Source organism: Mustela nivalis (genome assembly GCF_964662115.1).
Source record: "Mustela nivalis genome assembly, chromosome: 1".
NCBI classification, from domain to species: domain Eukaryota; kingdom Metazoa; phylum Chordata; class Mammalia; order Carnivora; family Mustelidae; genus Mustela; species Mustela nivalis.
In genome coordinates, this window is record NC_139020.1 from 163,497,570 (window position 1) to 163,514,155 (window position 16,586).

The window sequence follows — 16,586 nt, forward strand, 5'->3', positions numbered from 1 at the left end:
GAGATGTCCTCATTATCTTGAAAAGTGAATCAAGAATTGGGCACATGTCCAGTCCTTCCAGTATGCCAGTACCACTGTGTAAGTGAGTAATAGCTGAAGGGAAGTGTCTCCTCATACTATTATTCCAACTAATGTATGAAAACAACATGATGGACTTAGACTATCATCACTGTGCCACTGTCGGTGAATGAATGGATCTGTAAGCACTGAAAACAATGGGGACTACCACAAAAAAGAGTGAAGACCAGATTTGATGTGCCTCTGCTGAGAGAACACATTACCACCCACAGTCTTGACAAGAGGATCATAACTCAGTCCGATCCGGTCTCTGGAACCAGGTGGTAACTTGAAGGGTGTACAGAAAGCACACCAGTGTTTTGAACTGAACCTCGAGGAAGCCATTAGCAACAGACCATGGGAGACCCTGCAGGTTCGGTGAATTGGATGCTTCACAAATACATGATAAAAAAAAATCAAAGGAAGGAAAAGGAATCAAAACTTAAGATACAAAACAAAAATGTTTAAATAAGACTTAACCACAGTATCTATGGATGCACACTTGGATAATGAAACCAAAACGAAGCACAGGAATGATTACTAGAAAAGTGGGTGTAGGGGTCACTTCTGGAGGAAGACTGGGGCAGGGGGATGGACAGGGCAGGGGCCCCTGAGATGGATCGAAAAGTGCTAGCTCTTGACTTTGAGTGATACTTGCAAGGGGTTCACAGTAAAATAATTCATTAATCTATTCATTTGTTTTGTGTTATCATCTGTATCTATGTTTTATTTTAATTTTTTAAAATTTCTTTCTTTCTTTTCTTTTAATTTATTTTTTATTTTCAGCATAACAGTATTCATTATTTTTGCACCACACCCAGTGCTCCATGCAATCCGTGCCCTCTATAATAACCACCACCTGATACCCCGACCTCCCACCCCCCCGCCCCTTCAAAACCCTCAGATTGTTTTTCAGAGTCTCTATGTTTTATTTTTACTATAAGAAGATTTTTAGAAATAGAGAAAATAAAATAAAAAGGATTTAACATGTCTGTGTTTTAAAGAGTTTTTAAATTTATTTTTAAGTGATCTCATGACCCTATGTGGGGCTCAAACTCACAACCCCGAGATCAAGGGTCACATGCTTTCCCAACAGAGCCAACCAGGTTCCCCAAGATGCCTGTATTTTTTGAAAAGGAGAATGCTAGTGTACTAAAAACCTTTATCAAGGCATGATGCCTCCATTCCTTTTCATAAGATTAAAAAATTCCTCTTGGTATTGGTGTCATGAAGATGAATATATTCTCAGTTGAAAATAACTTGGGGGGCACCTAGGTGGCTCAGTCATTTAAGCATCTGCCTTTGGCTCAGGTCATAATCCCAGGGTCCTTCTCAGTGGGGATCCTGCTTCTCCCTCTACTCCCTGCTGGTGCTCTCTCTCACTGTCTTTTTCTCTTTCTTGCTCTTGGGTGAATAAATAAAATATTTTTTAAAAAAAATTTAAAAACTGAAAAAAAAGAAAGAAAGAAAGAAAATAACTTGGGCCACTCAAACCATCAAACAACAGTTACCTGGTTTGTATTAATAATGAACAAGCTCAGACCTCGGTCATCTGAGCTGGCCATCTAGCTATAGCCTGTCTGCTCTCGCTGTAACAAGAGAAGATGGTTGAAAGGATTTCTAAGGTTTTTTCTAGTTCTGTGAGTCTGATGATCATTTTCATATGATTAATACTTAATATGCACTTTTCTGCATTTCAGCATACTGTAATTTATTTAAATGCATGCTGTGAAACACTTTTCCCAAGCAACTATGCCCACCATGATACCCACAGGTCTTCCCTTTACCACTGCTTTTCTCTGGAACTATAGGCATCGATAAGGACTTGGCTAAATAAAGTATGGTGAAGGGCTGCCTGACTGGCTCAGTCAGTGGAACATGTAACTCACAACCCTGAGTTTAAGCCCCATGTTGGGTACAGACATTACTTTAAAAAAAAATAATGGTGCAGACATTAGTTTAAAAAACGAAAGTGTGGTGCAACCAAATTATGGATTCCTATGCAGTCATCTAAAAGGACAAGCTGGACCTATAGTCCTAATTTTGTAGATAAATTTCTGAGACGAGAGAAATACACACATTTCAAAACAGGGCGCTGTTATCACAACACTGGCATTTAAAAAATTATGTGGAAATACTCATTTACCTTACTATAGTTTTCTCAGGGAACAGGATTTGATGAGTGGAAGAGTGTTATGGAGGAACAGGGGACATTACCTTTTTTTCTTACCTTATTTTGCAGTTTCTCAAAATTATTTTAAAATTAAAGAATCATCCAGTGCATGTAGTAAAATGTTTAGCTTGATGAATTTTCACAAACTGAATACTCAGTACAACCAGTCCCTTGATAATGAATCAGAGCAGCCGCAGGCTACAGAAACTCCCTCCTGCCGTCTCCTAGACAGTATCCCTCTCACCCCCACCTAGGGCAACCACTATCCTTATTTCTAACTGCTGTTAATTTTTTATGAGCAAGATTAATTCTATGATATAAAACATCAAAAGAAAATAGCCTCCAAGGCTATATTTATCCAACAACAAAACAACATAACCTATTCTAGGAACACAGAAATAAATGGGGACCCTTAACTGCAAGAAGGTCACAGACTAATGGCTAATCAAATATCAGAACTGCAGGAGAAACATGAATCCGATTGTACCAGTGCAAGGGAATGCTCAAGGAAGTGAAGGAAGGTTTCACAGAAAAGTAGGGCTTTAAAGGATAAGTAGGAGCTGCATGTTGACAAGGCTGGAAAGAAACTGTAAGTGAGCACAAATGAAAACTAGCTCTTTAAGACACCAGTTTCCAGGGAGGTCTGGTTACTGGTTAATCCTACTTGCGCTGTCAATCAGGATGACATCACTGTTGTTCAGGTTACTCAGGAGGCTTACATTTGCTAGCCAGGTAATGAGGAAAAGGAAGTCTTGGGAAACGGCACCCGGTTGCCCAGGACAGGAAAGCCATGCAGCGTACTGAGGCCGGAAAGGCTTTAATTAAATTCAACCACTGTAAGAAATACATCTATAGCTTCAGTGTTCCCCAACGCTGCCCCCTCTGCCAGCAGGTGATAGGCTCGAGGAAGCTGGAGGAAGCACCTATTAGCATCTCCAATCCGTTTACCAACGGGCATCAGGAAAAATGTTCATTCCTCCTCAGACCAACTCAAGGGACGTTTCTTAGGTACAGTGCTTTTTGAGTGTTATATTAAGTGATTCTGTAAACTTCTCCTTCTGTGTTGTAGTCACTAAAACTTTTTCTTTAAAGATTTATTTGAGAGAGAGAGTTCCCGTGGGGGTGGAGGGGAAGGGTGGAAGGGCAGAGGGAGAAGAAAAGGAAGAGAGAATTTCCAGCAGACGCCCTGCTGAGTGGTGAGCACAGAGCCTGCTGCAGGGGTGGGGGTGGGGGGCTTTGGGATGCCATGAGACTGAGATCATGACCTGAGCCTAAAGCAAGAGTTGGACACTTAACCAATCAAGCTACCCAGGTGTCCCCAGAACTTTCTTTTTCTAACAGGTACTATATGGTGTGAGGTTTGGTGGATAATCTTGCCAGTGTTTCAGCATTAAATCCTAAAATTTAGGTCTATTCACTTCATAAAGATAGATGGTGTGTGTACTTTCCTAGATTGGTAAGTGCAAAGACTATATGAAGAATAAGAGAAGATCAAAACTGTTGATACACTCTTAAGAGAGGAAAATTGATAGCTTGGCACTTTTTTGGGTCATAGATTTTGTGCTAAGAGGGTAACTGGCTACTCTAATCAAAATAATTTCTTTACTGCAAGTTAGTCTGTAATTTCTGTGACCAACAAGAACAATGTACAAAGCCTGAAGAAAAGCCATATACAGACTATTCTGCATAGAGATGAATTAAACTGAAGACCAGAGGTGGTCTGCCTCAGTTGTGGATACCACCTGACTAAGAAAGATTTCAGAAATCAAAAGGACTGTGCCTCCTTAGTGTCCCTGTGGAATTTACAAATGGAATTAGAAGTGGCCCAAGATAAACCAGGTGTGAGAGCAGGGACACTATGGAATGACCATGGTCACGAACATCACTATGACCTAATGCCTCCTTGAAATCCACCCTCCCAACCCCCATGTGCCCTTGACAGCGCTGATTTGGGATAAGACAGTTGGAGTGGTCTAGTCATTGCCCTGCTTACTAACTTCCTTAATTGGTTTCCTTCCTGTCTTTATGTGGATGAAATGAACCAAAGTGTGCAGAGTGCTGCACTCATGCCTCTGGGAGGCTGCCGGGTGCAGAGAGAATAGCACAGACTGTGTTGCCACGAAGCCCCCAGTTCCTATTCCCGTTCAGACCAGCTCCAGACCCTCCAGTCTCTGTTCCTCATCTACAAATGGAGGGGCCTGCCGACTCTGCAGGGTGGTGAGGTTCAGTGATAAGGCAGATAAACCTGACCCAGGCTCTAGTCACAATGTTGAGCCAACGTACTCCTTTCCATCCTATTCTTATACTCAGTTCAGAATACAACTGGCAGAACTTTCGTTTTCCCTATCTGAATCATGAAGCCCAAAATGTTTCATAAGATCCCCTCATTTGTGCTAACCTGGAGTATTAACTGGCTGGATTCCAAAAGCTTTTGAATGAAGTGATTAAAATTCAGAATTTATTTACCATAACATTGGTTCATTCAACAAATCCTTACTGAGCAGCTAGGGATGTCACAGTGAAGGAGCCATAGCTGCTCTCTAGAACATGACAGACTTTCAGGTTGGCCCTTAGGAAGCATTAATTTATTCTATGATGTGGTAGCAATACTAATACTTAGGTTTAGGAGAAACCTAAGTAGTACCTTTACCACCAGACCCTCTAAGGCCCACTTCCAAATTGTTCCTTTCCCTTTCAGCCAACTTCCAGAACCTCAGGACTGACTCCCACCGTTCACCCTGAGATGATTTCACCTACTTTGTGAAAGAGAGCCTGCAATAACCCAAAGGAATCACTGAGGTTCTCATCAAACTCTCAGGGCTGTCACATATGGTTGTGCAGGTTGTGGACTACACAAAGCTCCCTGGCCACTAAGGGACAGGAGGAAGGAAGGAATAGCTGGGATTTCAGCAGGAAACAGAGTGCGGTGAAATGCTGGGTTCATTCTCGGCCTCTGAACCCATGGGGTCTCAAAACAGAGTGGCTGCAACAAGATGACCTGGGGGATCACTCTGAAAGTGGGACCACTATTTGTGTTCTTGATCATCTTAAAGCCTGGGACTGCTTGCTTCCATTGGGAACCTGCCGTCTTATGAAGGAGCTTTATCATTTAACTATGACCTCTGATTTATTCAACATATGTATGTGGCCAGTACTTGGCAGGCATTTTATTCTTACAACGAGATTGCTGGAGGTTTATATTCCCATTTTACAAATGAGGAATCTGAGATCAGAGAAAGTGGCTTTCTAATGTCCTAAGGCTAGTAAGTGATGGCCTGGGATTGTATATGAAGGTTAAATCATGGAGTCAGAGATTTAATGGACAGTCTCAGGTCAAGAGCAATTTCAGGAAGCAAGGGCTGTCCAGGAAAAGCGAGCATGGCTGTGGGCTACAAAGACCAAAAGACAAGCTATTTCAGTTTTGAAGGTAGAGGTCCACGGAGATGCACTCAGGACCCTTTCCCTGCTCAGCCTGAGGAACAGGCTGTAACCTCACCTACAATGTGGAAAGAATGAGGAGCTCCTTCAACAACTGACCTGCAGGTGTGCCCCTCTGCTGGGGAGCCAAGAGCTAAGCTGACTTCACGCTCCAGCAGGGCTCGCTTTCCACACACTTTAGTGCATGTGTGGTGGTGGCAGAGCTTTAGTAATAATAATGGGGTGGGGGGTGGTTAAAAAAAACCCATGGGGGCCAGGGCATATTTTCTACCTCAAATGTACTCTTGGCTCAACCAGTTTTGAAACAGCGCTTCCTCTCCCCTGATCACTCATGGCCAGTTCTGGCACCAGCCAAGATCAGTCTCCTACTGTAAATACTGACTCTTCCTGTTTCTTTCAGGGAGTACGATGGAAGGTCTGATCTTCACGTTGGAATAACTAACACAAATGGTGAGTGCCCTGCTCAAGGCAGGAGAAACTGACAGGTGAACAGAAACCCAGGACTGGGTGTTTGGACTCAGATTTACCCACATGAGCCATCAAAGGCATTACCCATTGTCTCAGTGGAAAGTCAGTGCTGATTTAAGGAAACCAGAGAGAAACTCTGATACATAGAAAACTTCAACAAGAATATGGAGATGATTATCCTGGCCCATTGTCTCCATTTGCTGTGGCAACTTTGCGGAAGGAGGAGAGGGGGTGGAGAAAGAACTGGGTTTCCCTGAAAGAAATGAGGTGCTGAGGGCAGGAGAGGCAGAGGCTCCAACAGCCCCAATGCTCCCTGGCTCTAGGGAAGGCTCCAGCTCTGTTCGGGGGGTGGCTGCCTCCCCAGCTTGACCATGGGGGTGGGGAGGCAGATTCTAGAGCCTCTCATGGACTCCTGCTCTCTGACAGCCATCAGAAAGTACAATCTGGCTAACCTCTTTGTAAAGTGACCACGGTGGCTGTGACCATCTTCCAACCACCCCTCCCAGAGGCGTGTGTTCCCTAAAGCCCCCGTGTGACCCTATTTCCGGTTGCAGGAATAGTGTATAACTATACCACACATGGCATCCGGCGAGATGGAGCAGGGTGGGAGGAGAGTGTCAGCATCCCGCTACTGCAGCCTGGCATGTATGGACTGATGGACCAGTGGGACAAGTACCTGGAAGACTTCTCCAGCACGGGGGCCTGGCTGCCCCAGAGGTACGGTTCCCTGGAGATTCCCCATGCAGTTGTGACCCCAGCGTAGAGGACTCCTAAGCTGTGTTTGGTTCGTGTTGAGCCTGTACGGAGATAGTAGTGCCTGTAACAAAGCATAAGCAGGGGTCGAATGACCTTGGATTTTCTGCAGGGGTGAGCCAGCCCACCTTTACATAACAGAATCACTGTATCTTAAGAACCGAAAGGACTACAACACAGTACTCCCATTATTTGATTAGAATTTTTACATACTTAACATTTAATATGTACAGCAAAAGCCACATTATAGTCCCTTAAAATTTTTTTTTAAATGTTTAAAACGTAAAAAATACCTAGCAGCCCTTTTTTTGATTTAGCAATTTGAAATTTCTCAATTTCTTGCTCCCTCAATACTTTAGGTATGTAGCATACTTGTGGACCTAATTGGTTTGAGGCTTCCCTTAAAATAAGTGTAGATGCTGGGATACCCTAAAACTTAGAAATGGAACTCTATTTCTAAAATGCCAGTTCCCCAAGTTCCTGTGCAACTCAAGTCAGCACTTTGACCACCTAGGCGCGTCCATGCCTATCTTGCTGAAGTTGCAAGCAGAAATAGCCCGAGCGGCCAAGCATCCTTCAGATCTACACTCTGGGAGCTCAGTTGTCCAGGGGACCAGCAGACCCAGTGTGTGGAGGGCCCAATTTCAATGCTGCAAGTCCCTTGGCGGCTTCACGGCCTGTGTCTGAGCCACTTTGAAACCTCAGCCTTCTCTTCTCACCGTCCTTGTTTTCTAAGGTATGAAGAAGACCGTCACAACTGCTACAGTTACACCCTCACATTCATTAACTGTATTCTGACCACAGAAGGCAAGGAGCAACTGGACAAAGAAGAGTTCACAGAGAAGTATGTGGTCCCAAGGACAAGGAAGGCCTCCAAGTACATCACACTCTACCGGGCGATAGAGGAGTATGGCTTCTATGTGACCGACCACCCTGATGAGGAGACAAGTCCTCCGGAGGGGAGCGGCTCGTGCTGAGTGTGCTAAGGGCAGAGGGACAGCACCGTTAGACGGTTTGAGGGATTTCTACATGTGTTCAACTGTGGTTAATAACAAGGTTTTATGGCTTTCTTTGTAGCACATTTCTACTTACTGCATTGTGTTTATGAAATTAATAAAAATTGCTATGTTTTGCTAGAGTTTTAAAAATTGTATGCAATACAAGTAAATTTTTTTTAAAAAATTTATTTGACAGAGAGAGACACAGGGAGAGAGGGAACACAAGCAGGGGGAGTGGGAGAGGGAGAAGCAGACTTCCTACTGAGCAGGGAGCTCGATGGGACTCGATCCCAGGACAACCTGAGCCAAAGGCAGACACCTAACTGACTGAGCCCCCCAGGCACCCCTCATTACAAGTAAATTATTCTCATAATTGTTCTATATTTAAACTGAGGTTCCATGTTACAGCATAAAGTGGCAGCATCTTTTATTCACAGGACAACAAAAGCTATTTTTTTAATTAAAGCTGAACAAATTCAGTTTTCCATGTGAACCCAGAAAGTGGGGATTTGTAGAAAGGTGAGTGAGACATAATTTATTAAATAAATTCTCCTGTTTTTATTCAAAAAGTGCATGGTAACCTTTTGACAGTAATAGTGAAAGAAAGAGAGCAGGAAAACAATCAAGTAAGGGTTTCTGAATCTAAGTTAGGAAATGGGCTCCACTTCTCAATGAGTCTTTATGAGACTATATGCAAAGTGGATGGCAACTCAGTCAGTCAGTCTGTTTCTCTCTCATATTACTTGACCTGACATGAGGAGATTGGGGTGTTAAGCTGACCAAGGCAAGTACATCCCCTGTCTACTGTGTTTATTTATATTTTAGACTTTATTTATCTGAAGTCATCTCTACACCAACATGGGGCTTGAACTCACAACCCTGAGATCAAGAGTTGCGTGTGCTTCTGACTGAGCCAGCCAGGTGCCCCTCCTCTGTCTACTTTACGTATGGAATTCAGGGGGCACCTGTGTGGCTCAGTTGTTAAGCATCTGCCTTTGGCTCAGTCGTGATCCTGGAATTCTGGGATTGAGCCCTGCATCAGGCTCCCGGCTCAGCAGGAAGCCTGTTTCTCCCTCTTCCGCTTCCCCAGCTTGTGTTCCATCTCTTACAGTCAAATAAATAAAGGAAATCTTAAAAATAAATAAATAAGTACAGAATTCAGGAAGAACACAATGAAAGGTCAACTTCTTTCTTTAATACCTTCAGGGGGAAGAAGGGGATAACTGGGATGAAGAATTATAAAGAAGTGAGGTGATTTTTTAACAACCACATCAGAATTCATATACCCGGGGCGCCTGGGTGGTTCAGTGGGTTGAGGCCTCTGCCTTCAGCTTGGGTCATGATCTCAGGGTCCTGGGATCTAGCTCCGCATCAGGCTCTCTGCTCGGCAGGGAGCCTGCTTCTCCTTCTCTCTGCCTGCCTCTCTGCCTCCTTGTGATCTCTGTCTGTCAAATGGATAAATAAATAATCTTTTTTTTTTTAAAGATTTTATTTATTTATTTGACAGAAAGAGATCACAAGCAGGCAGAGAGGCAGGCAGAGAGAGAGGAGGAAGCAGGCTCCCCACTGAGCAGAGAGCCCGATGCGGGCCTCAATCCCAGGACCCTGAGATCATGACCTGAGCCGAAGGCAGCAGCTTAACCCACTGAGCCACCCAGGCTCCCATAAATAATCTTAAAAAAAAAAAAAAAAAAGAATTCCTACACCCAAATGATTATTGAACTTTAAATAGCCAAGGAGAAAACATTTCATCGTTCCTCTCTGGAAACTGCTTCCAGAATTGTTTGTTTTTGACCAAATGTGATTTACCACCACGGCTAATTTCCCCAGCTACGGCACCAAATAAAGAGATCTACTTTCTAAAAACCAAATCCATCTTCACAGAACCAATAATTTACTCATAATAAAGATATTTAGAAGACTTGCTACAGATCTTTAAGGCCTGTTTCCAAAGAGGCATTTGGGTAAAGTTTCAGCACTTGGTAACTTCAGTGGGGGAAAAAAGGCATAGTACATCACTTCCATCTATAGGTTCAGGTACTTTAAGAAAAACAAAACCTCCCACTCAGAATATGATGCCACTTTAAACAGAATCATGCTTACTATTCTGTGGCATTCAAGAAGTCATAAAGACTTCAACTGGGTAAAGATGAAAAAAGTGTTGAGTTTGGGAAATATTCCAATTTGTCCCTATTCTCTTAGCATACTGTTTTAGGGCTCTACTTCCCCGGTCTAGCTGTTTCCCAATTATTGATAATCAGAGCAGCTGCACTTAATGGGTATCATTAAGGATTCCACACCTGAGTAAATTTTTTCCTCTTTCTTCCCTTTTGATCCTTAAGACCATCTTGTGAGGTGGGAAACTGAAGAAATGACTTGCCCAAAGTCACATGGTGGGAAAACCAGAGATCAGACCTAGGTATGATTGCAAAGGCTGTGCACTTAACTCCCTGGGTCACCCGGCAATCTGAAAGCAGCCAGTGGTATCTGGGATTTGTGGCAACTGGGTCACAGATTTGCCATCATTAGAGAAGATAAAGGAGAAAATAAAGATTTTGCTTTGACATTCAAATATGGAAAGGAAATAAATGTCGCAAAACAATTCAGATAAAATAAGAATGGTTAATGCTAGAAATACCAAGTTCATGCTTTCTCTTATGCTTCACTTGATTTTCAAACAAAGCTTTCAGGGTCCCCAACGCCTGTTTTAGGGGCTGCTCTCCAACCTGGGGGTGACCATAGCAGTAGTCACCCTATTTCTTTTTTCACTTCAGGAGGTCACAAATTCCCTCTCATACAAATCAGAGCACGACCCTATAAGCTTTACCCCTAACAAAGGAAATTCAGCATCGAAATAACACCAATAGATGGCAATGTTGCTTAGTTTTGCAGAATTATTACCTGAGGCTCCTTCCATTAAGTTTCTTTTATCATAACAGTTAAATGCTAACAGAAGTACAAGGCAATTCAGCATCGGCACCAACTCCGCTTCCCAGAGGAGTTCTCGCTGGCACTCCCAACAACGTGCCTCTGCATCTCAGCACGTGCTGCCCTGGGGCACACACCTAGTCCCCACCAACGCCACGCAATGGCCGCAGTGGCCAATTGCTGGGCTCCTTTTCACAGCAATGTCGTAAAGTTGGCCTCAGTGTTCCTCATCTGAAAGTCTAAACTGATCCACCCAAAGGCATCTTCCCAAAGCCTTTGGAGCATTGATGAATTACTCCTACCACCAGGAAAACCCAATAAACAGTATTTAAACAAAAACCACATTCACACAATAGCTGTGTCTGGCTTCCTTGGTGCAGGAGATGCTTACTACCACTCTTGCCATCTCCAGAGCTATCTTCACTACTTTCCCTCAAACTACTTTACTGTCACCTACCATGGCATAAAAAATTGGCTACACATCTCCTAGAGAAAACAACTATGGCCGAGCTTACATTTTCGGTTCCTCTGAAAGGGAAAAAAGTATACCCGAGACGTGCCAGACCCTTTCACTGGTCATTTCATCTAGTTTGCAAAACACACAGCAGATAAATCCCTGTTTCACAGGTGAGCAGACTAAGGTTCAGAGGCAAGGCTCTCAAGGTCACCACTGTTTCCCTAATGTAGACATGGAATTTAGACCCAGGTTTTTCTGATTCCAGTTTATCAGAATGGGCCATTTAAAAGTTTGGAAGAAGAGGGGCACCTGGCTCAGTCAGTAAAGCAATCTGACTCTTGATTTTGGCTCAGGTCATGACCTCAGAATTGTGGGATCGAGCCCCATGTCGGGCTCTGTACTCAGCATGGAGTTTGAGATTCTCTCTCAACCACCCCCACCACCCTCTCTTAAATAAATAAATAAATCTTAAAAAAATAATAAAAGTTAGGAGGAAGAATTTCTACCTGCATAATATTATTTCTGAAGATGTAAAGATTCTAAAAAAAATCAAATTCTTGCAACCTTTCACTTAAAAAAATAGTGAAAAAAATACCTCTAAGTTTAAGAGTTTCAGATGTGTTTTCATCTTATGTATTCTTAAGGCATCCCTGGATTTCACAAAATAGCAGACTAAGTTTTTTCAGCTTAGATACAAGAAAACAAAGATTTGAGATAAATCGAGGGGTTTACTTTCATTTCTTGAAGATTTATTTATTTTAGAGAGAGACACACAGTGATAGCAAGAGTGGGGAGAGGGGTAGAGGGAAACTCAAGCAGACTCCCTGCTGAATGCAGAGTCTGACACGGGGCTGGACCCCACGACCCATGAGATCACAACCTGAACTGAAAAGCTGGCAGCTTAACGGACTGAGGCACCCAAATTGAGGGGTATCTCTCAATTTTAGAAATGACCTCAGGTAGTTTTAAGGAAGTTAACATTCATGGTTTAATTATTGGAGTCTGTAATCAGATTTTTAAAAACTCAACTCTGTTAGTACAATCATAAATGGAAGGTGAATGTGAGAAGACACCTCATTTCTTTTTAACCCATGTACTCCCCGACAAAGAGAAAACTAAGTTAAAAATCACATTTAAGTAAATAGTAACTTAAAAAACAACAAAAATGCCTTAACAATAAGGGGGGAAAGGGACAAAATTTTATTCTGTAAATAACAGTGACTTTTCAGACTTGCAGACTATGTTCAAAAAGGAAGAGAAACTTAACTAACCCCACCCTGGTAAACCTGCCTAAAACTATGCCCCATTCAGGCTGGTTTAATCCCTGCCAAGCGTAATGTTATCAACTAACCACCTTCTAGAACTCAATCTCCTTACAGGAGAACTTAGGCCAGCAGAGCCACAGACTTTACTATTTCACTTCGGTTTGGGAATGAGGTCAGAAAATGTCAGCCTCTAAAATGGAAGCTAAGAGAATCATCATAAAATAAGCAACTACTCAAATAACTGCTTTAACAGATGGTAGGTAGGTATGGTGGTTCTTACAAGAGTGCTTCCTGTCCACCCTCAACCCCCCACCAAATGAATCCGCATGCCTGGAAGCAACTGAAAGTCATCTGTGCTGTATTTCTGATTTCACGTGTTTTTCTAAGCCGGTGTCACTTCTGCTGTGGAGATCTTGTAAAGGCACTAAACCCAGGACCCAGAGCTCTCGGGTCAAGTCCTCCACTTGCACTTGGTGGCAGTGGCGTGTGGTGGTCACATCTCTGAGACGCAAAACCTTCGTCCTAGGGCAGAAACTCAAAAGTCTGTTGTGGGAGAAGCATGAACACAGGTGTCTGCCCCATCTTAACCTCCACTATTTATTTGCTATAATAATATATATTTTTTGCTATAATAATTAAAAAAAAAATGGTATTCCATATTGGCTACCCCCACCCACTGACCCCAAAATGAGTCTGAGTCTGCAGAAAAATCACTCAACTAGTGCCTGAAGCACATAGCCTGTGCTAGTCTTAGCTGACCATCCAATGCTTGTGCTATTTGGATGGTGGCGTATGGTCACATCATTTCCCCCGCTTTATTGAGTAAAAACGTCTCTTATGGAAATGGAAAAGCTCATGAAGAAAGTTAAGTGTTTTGGGTACCTGGGTGACTCAGCTGGCTAAGTGTTAAGTGTCTGCCTTTGGCTTGGGTCATGATCCCAGGGTCTTGGGATCGAGTCCCATATTGGGCTCTCTGTTCAGTGGAGAGCCTGCTTCTCCCTCTCCCACTCCCCTTGGTTGTGCTCTGTCAAATAAATAAATAGAAATCTTAAAAAAAAAAAAGAAAGAAAGTAGGTGAGTTTTAAAGGCCTAGGAAATCCCTTAGAAGAAAAAAAAAGTGATAATATATTGAGAAAGGTGATCATATAAAAGAATCCTGGCCAAACACGTGTTCCCCCTTTATTTGCGTATGGTTTTTTGCACTGGGTGACAAAACAGAACTTGGAAAAAGTGTTGGTTCCACAAAGTTTGATGGTGCTCTTGAGTGTGTCATGCTACTTTTATAAAGCCAGTGAAATCCTTGCATGGAGGGTGCACAACTGGTCAGCGCGATGCCCCTAAGCACATGTTGCTACAATGGGCAGCTTAGATGCGTTGGGAGGGCTGGAAAGTGCTGGAGCAGAGGGAGGATTTGGGGAAGAATTCGTTTTGAAGCAAGCCTGGAAGGTTCATGATTTAAGAGCCACATAAACACACTTTGAAGAGAGCAGGTGAAGCAACTTCCGTTTTCAGTGAGGCAGCAGCATCTCCCCCAGTGAACCACAGCCATGCCTGAAGGTGGTTTTATCACAGAACAAATTTCCAATCTTGCTCAACCTGAGCTTTTTAAAAAGAAAACACACGCCATCTGTTACATTTATTTCAGAAGGTGAGAAAAAAGTTCCAGGACATAATGCATCTACAGATAAGCTAATCCTACTATTTTGGCCGGTAACTGTGAGGCTCATGTAAACCAAAACCTTTGTGGTACATCATTCCAGAACCCCAGGGTTCCTGGGTAATGCTGAAGAGCGCACGGGCTGCTACATGACATTCACACTGTGGACCTGAAGAAGGAAAATCTTTTCTAAGAGGCTGGTCTAAAGATGATGCTTTTGAACATTCTTCTAGAGCCTTCAGTTAGAAATAATACCTGTGTAGTCTTGTGGCTTTTCTGCATCTTTAATGTGGCCGTTACATGAAGGAGGTCCCCACAACCTTGAAGACACATTAGCTGATGATAAGATACATGACGTGGAGTGCTCACAGGACAAGATTTTGATGAAGGATTCATGGTAGAGTTTTTACCAAAAAGGCACATGATACACTGATCAGGCTTGAGAGAAACATCACCACCAATGACAGATGAAATAGGGAAAAAAATGGCTCCAGAAATTTTGCTGACCATCAGGGTTTTGAGAGGGTGCTGCTTCAAAGCCAAGTCTTTGACTTTGCTAAGGAGCTTAGAGAAAGCAAAGTGGGTAGTAAAAATATTGAAGTATTAGCATCACTAATGAAGAGCAAGGACTTACTACTAAGAGACTCTTTCAAAGTGATGATCATTATTGGTCTGAGGCAGGGGAAAAAGTGGACAACCTCCTTCATTTGAATGCCAAATCTTTAAAACGGAGGCCATACAGATACAATGATTCTCAGGTGAGGGAGCAGGATCCTGCTGTGAACAGAAGCACCGTGTTAACACACACAGCTACAAGCAGCATCTCAGGCTGCCGGCCGAGGAATGCACACAGATTCCCATCTCAGTCATCTCTCAGCTTCCAGCTCGTACCATCCACTTCTGGGATATTAAGTGCCAAGAAGAAGACTGTCTGCCAGTGTCTTGAATTTGGACAATGGACGAATCTGACATTTGTTTCCCTCACACCAATACTGTCCTCTCCCCTGCTCGTCTGCCCCTCCACCCCCGCCGCCACCCTGCAAACCTTCAGTGGTACACAAGCAATCTGAAAAAGGCTTGGTTTATTGTGTTTTACCAAATTCTAACTGCATTCATTATATAACTCCATACATTATTTCACTACATTTTAAAAATTTTATAACAAGTTCACTGAAGCACGATGCAATTTTTCTCTAATACTGTACAATACTGTTGTGTACTATACACAAGCATGTCCATCAGTAAGTTTGTGGAGAGCTAAAGATTAGGTTTTAAAGGCTTTATGACATGAAAATCCTTGACAGTTATTAAACAGATTTTTAAGCGTTTGAGTAATTGGTTCAGGTTCTTAGATAAGGTGAGATACACATTATTTGTTCCCTTTAACATAACAGAATACAGAGCCTTACAATCCCCAAATCTCCTTTCTGGCACTCTCTCAGGAATGGCATGGAGGTGAGTTATAAGAGACACACGTGTACGAGTGTTTGGGAAACTGTTCTATGGCACATAAATGTAAACTACTGTCATTTTCAAGTAAAATCAGAGAGTAACAGAATTTCCCTGCTGCTGGAAGAGTCCTCTTGGGACTCATCTAGTCACACCTGCTTATTGAATGGATGAGGACCCCGGCCCACAGACAAGCTGCTCAAAATCAGGCGGGAGTCAGTTACTGACCCAAGGACAGAATCTGAGGCCAGCAAGGGGATCTTTTTTCTCCCCTGTGTAATCTTATCTTGTAAAATACTAACTGCTTCTTGGTGCTGGGACTGCTATGCCCTTTAAAACTTTTCAATTATCAGGCGATTATAATAAGAGGACTCTACCTCACACTGAACTTGGCTTACTGTAGGAGACTCAATAGCATTTGTTGATAAAGCAGAATTCTGAGGTTGAATCGTTAAAGTTCATCTTGGTCACTCCTCTCTCGTGAAGAAACCCAACGACTTAGAATCACCTCCTGTAACCAATGAAAATAAAAAGGTGACTAAAAATTTCAAGAACAGAAATGAAAGAACATGCTAGGCCTGTGGGATCACAGCAACATTTCACAAAGAACCGTCTATAGAATGATGATATCCACTCCCATTCCTTGTCACTGAAACACCTGGGGCTAAGGGGAAGGTAGCAATACACACCTTCCATGCAAATACCATCTACCGTAATCACACCAAGATTTTAAAAGCTAAACTTGTGTTGGCAGTGGTATTCCATTAGCACATTGCAGGAACAGGAGTGCCGGTATGAAAGCGAGCCTTTACCATTAGAACCAGCTCTGAGACTGTGCTGGTATATCCAGGCCAGCACTAAGAAGGGAGCAGTGGGCTGGGCTGGCACACGAAGAACAGCTAACCTAGGGGGTGCGAGCAGGGAAAACTGCTCAGATGAGGCA

The 16,586-nt window shown here is 43.0% G+C and overlaps 2 protein-coding genes across 4 annotated transcripts in view; one reads left to right on the forward strand and one right to left on the reverse strand.

The window, feature by feature from the left end:
- Positions 1–2,913: 2,913 nt before the first annotated feature.
- MKRN2OS (MKRN2 opposite strand) lies at positions 2,914–8,037 on the forward strand. Of its 2 annotated transcripts, none has more exons than XM_082749045.1 (4): positions 2,914–3,238; positions 6,069–6,118; positions 6,691–6,853; positions 7,626–8,037. In XM_082749045.1, the coding sequence occupies exons 1-4, from the start codon at positions 3,021–3,023 to the stop codon at positions 7,864–7,866; spliced, it is 672 nt and encodes a 223-aa protein (XP_082605171.1). In that variant the 5' UTR covers positions 2,914–3,020; the 3' UTR covers positions 7,867–8,037. The 2 variants fall into 2 exon arrangements, with proteins under 2 accessions (XP_082605171.1, XP_082605172.1); XM_082749046.1 differs by having other exon boundaries at positions 2,942–3,238; positions 7,694–8,037.
- A 7,222-nt stretch (positions 8,038–15,259) lies between these two features.
- Positions 15,260–16,586, reverse strand: part of TSEN2 (tRNA splicing endonuclease subunit 2) — a 41,224-nt gene continuing 39,897 nt past the window's right edge. For both annotated transcript variants that reach the window (XM_082749101.1, XM_082749102.1), the window contains exon 12: positions 15,260–16,154. In XM_082749101.1, coding sequence (XP_082605227.1) covers positions 16,095–16,154 — 60 coding nt within the window. In that variant the 3' untranslated portion in view covers positions 15,260–16,094. The remainder of the gene's footprint in view (positions 16,155–16,586) is intronic.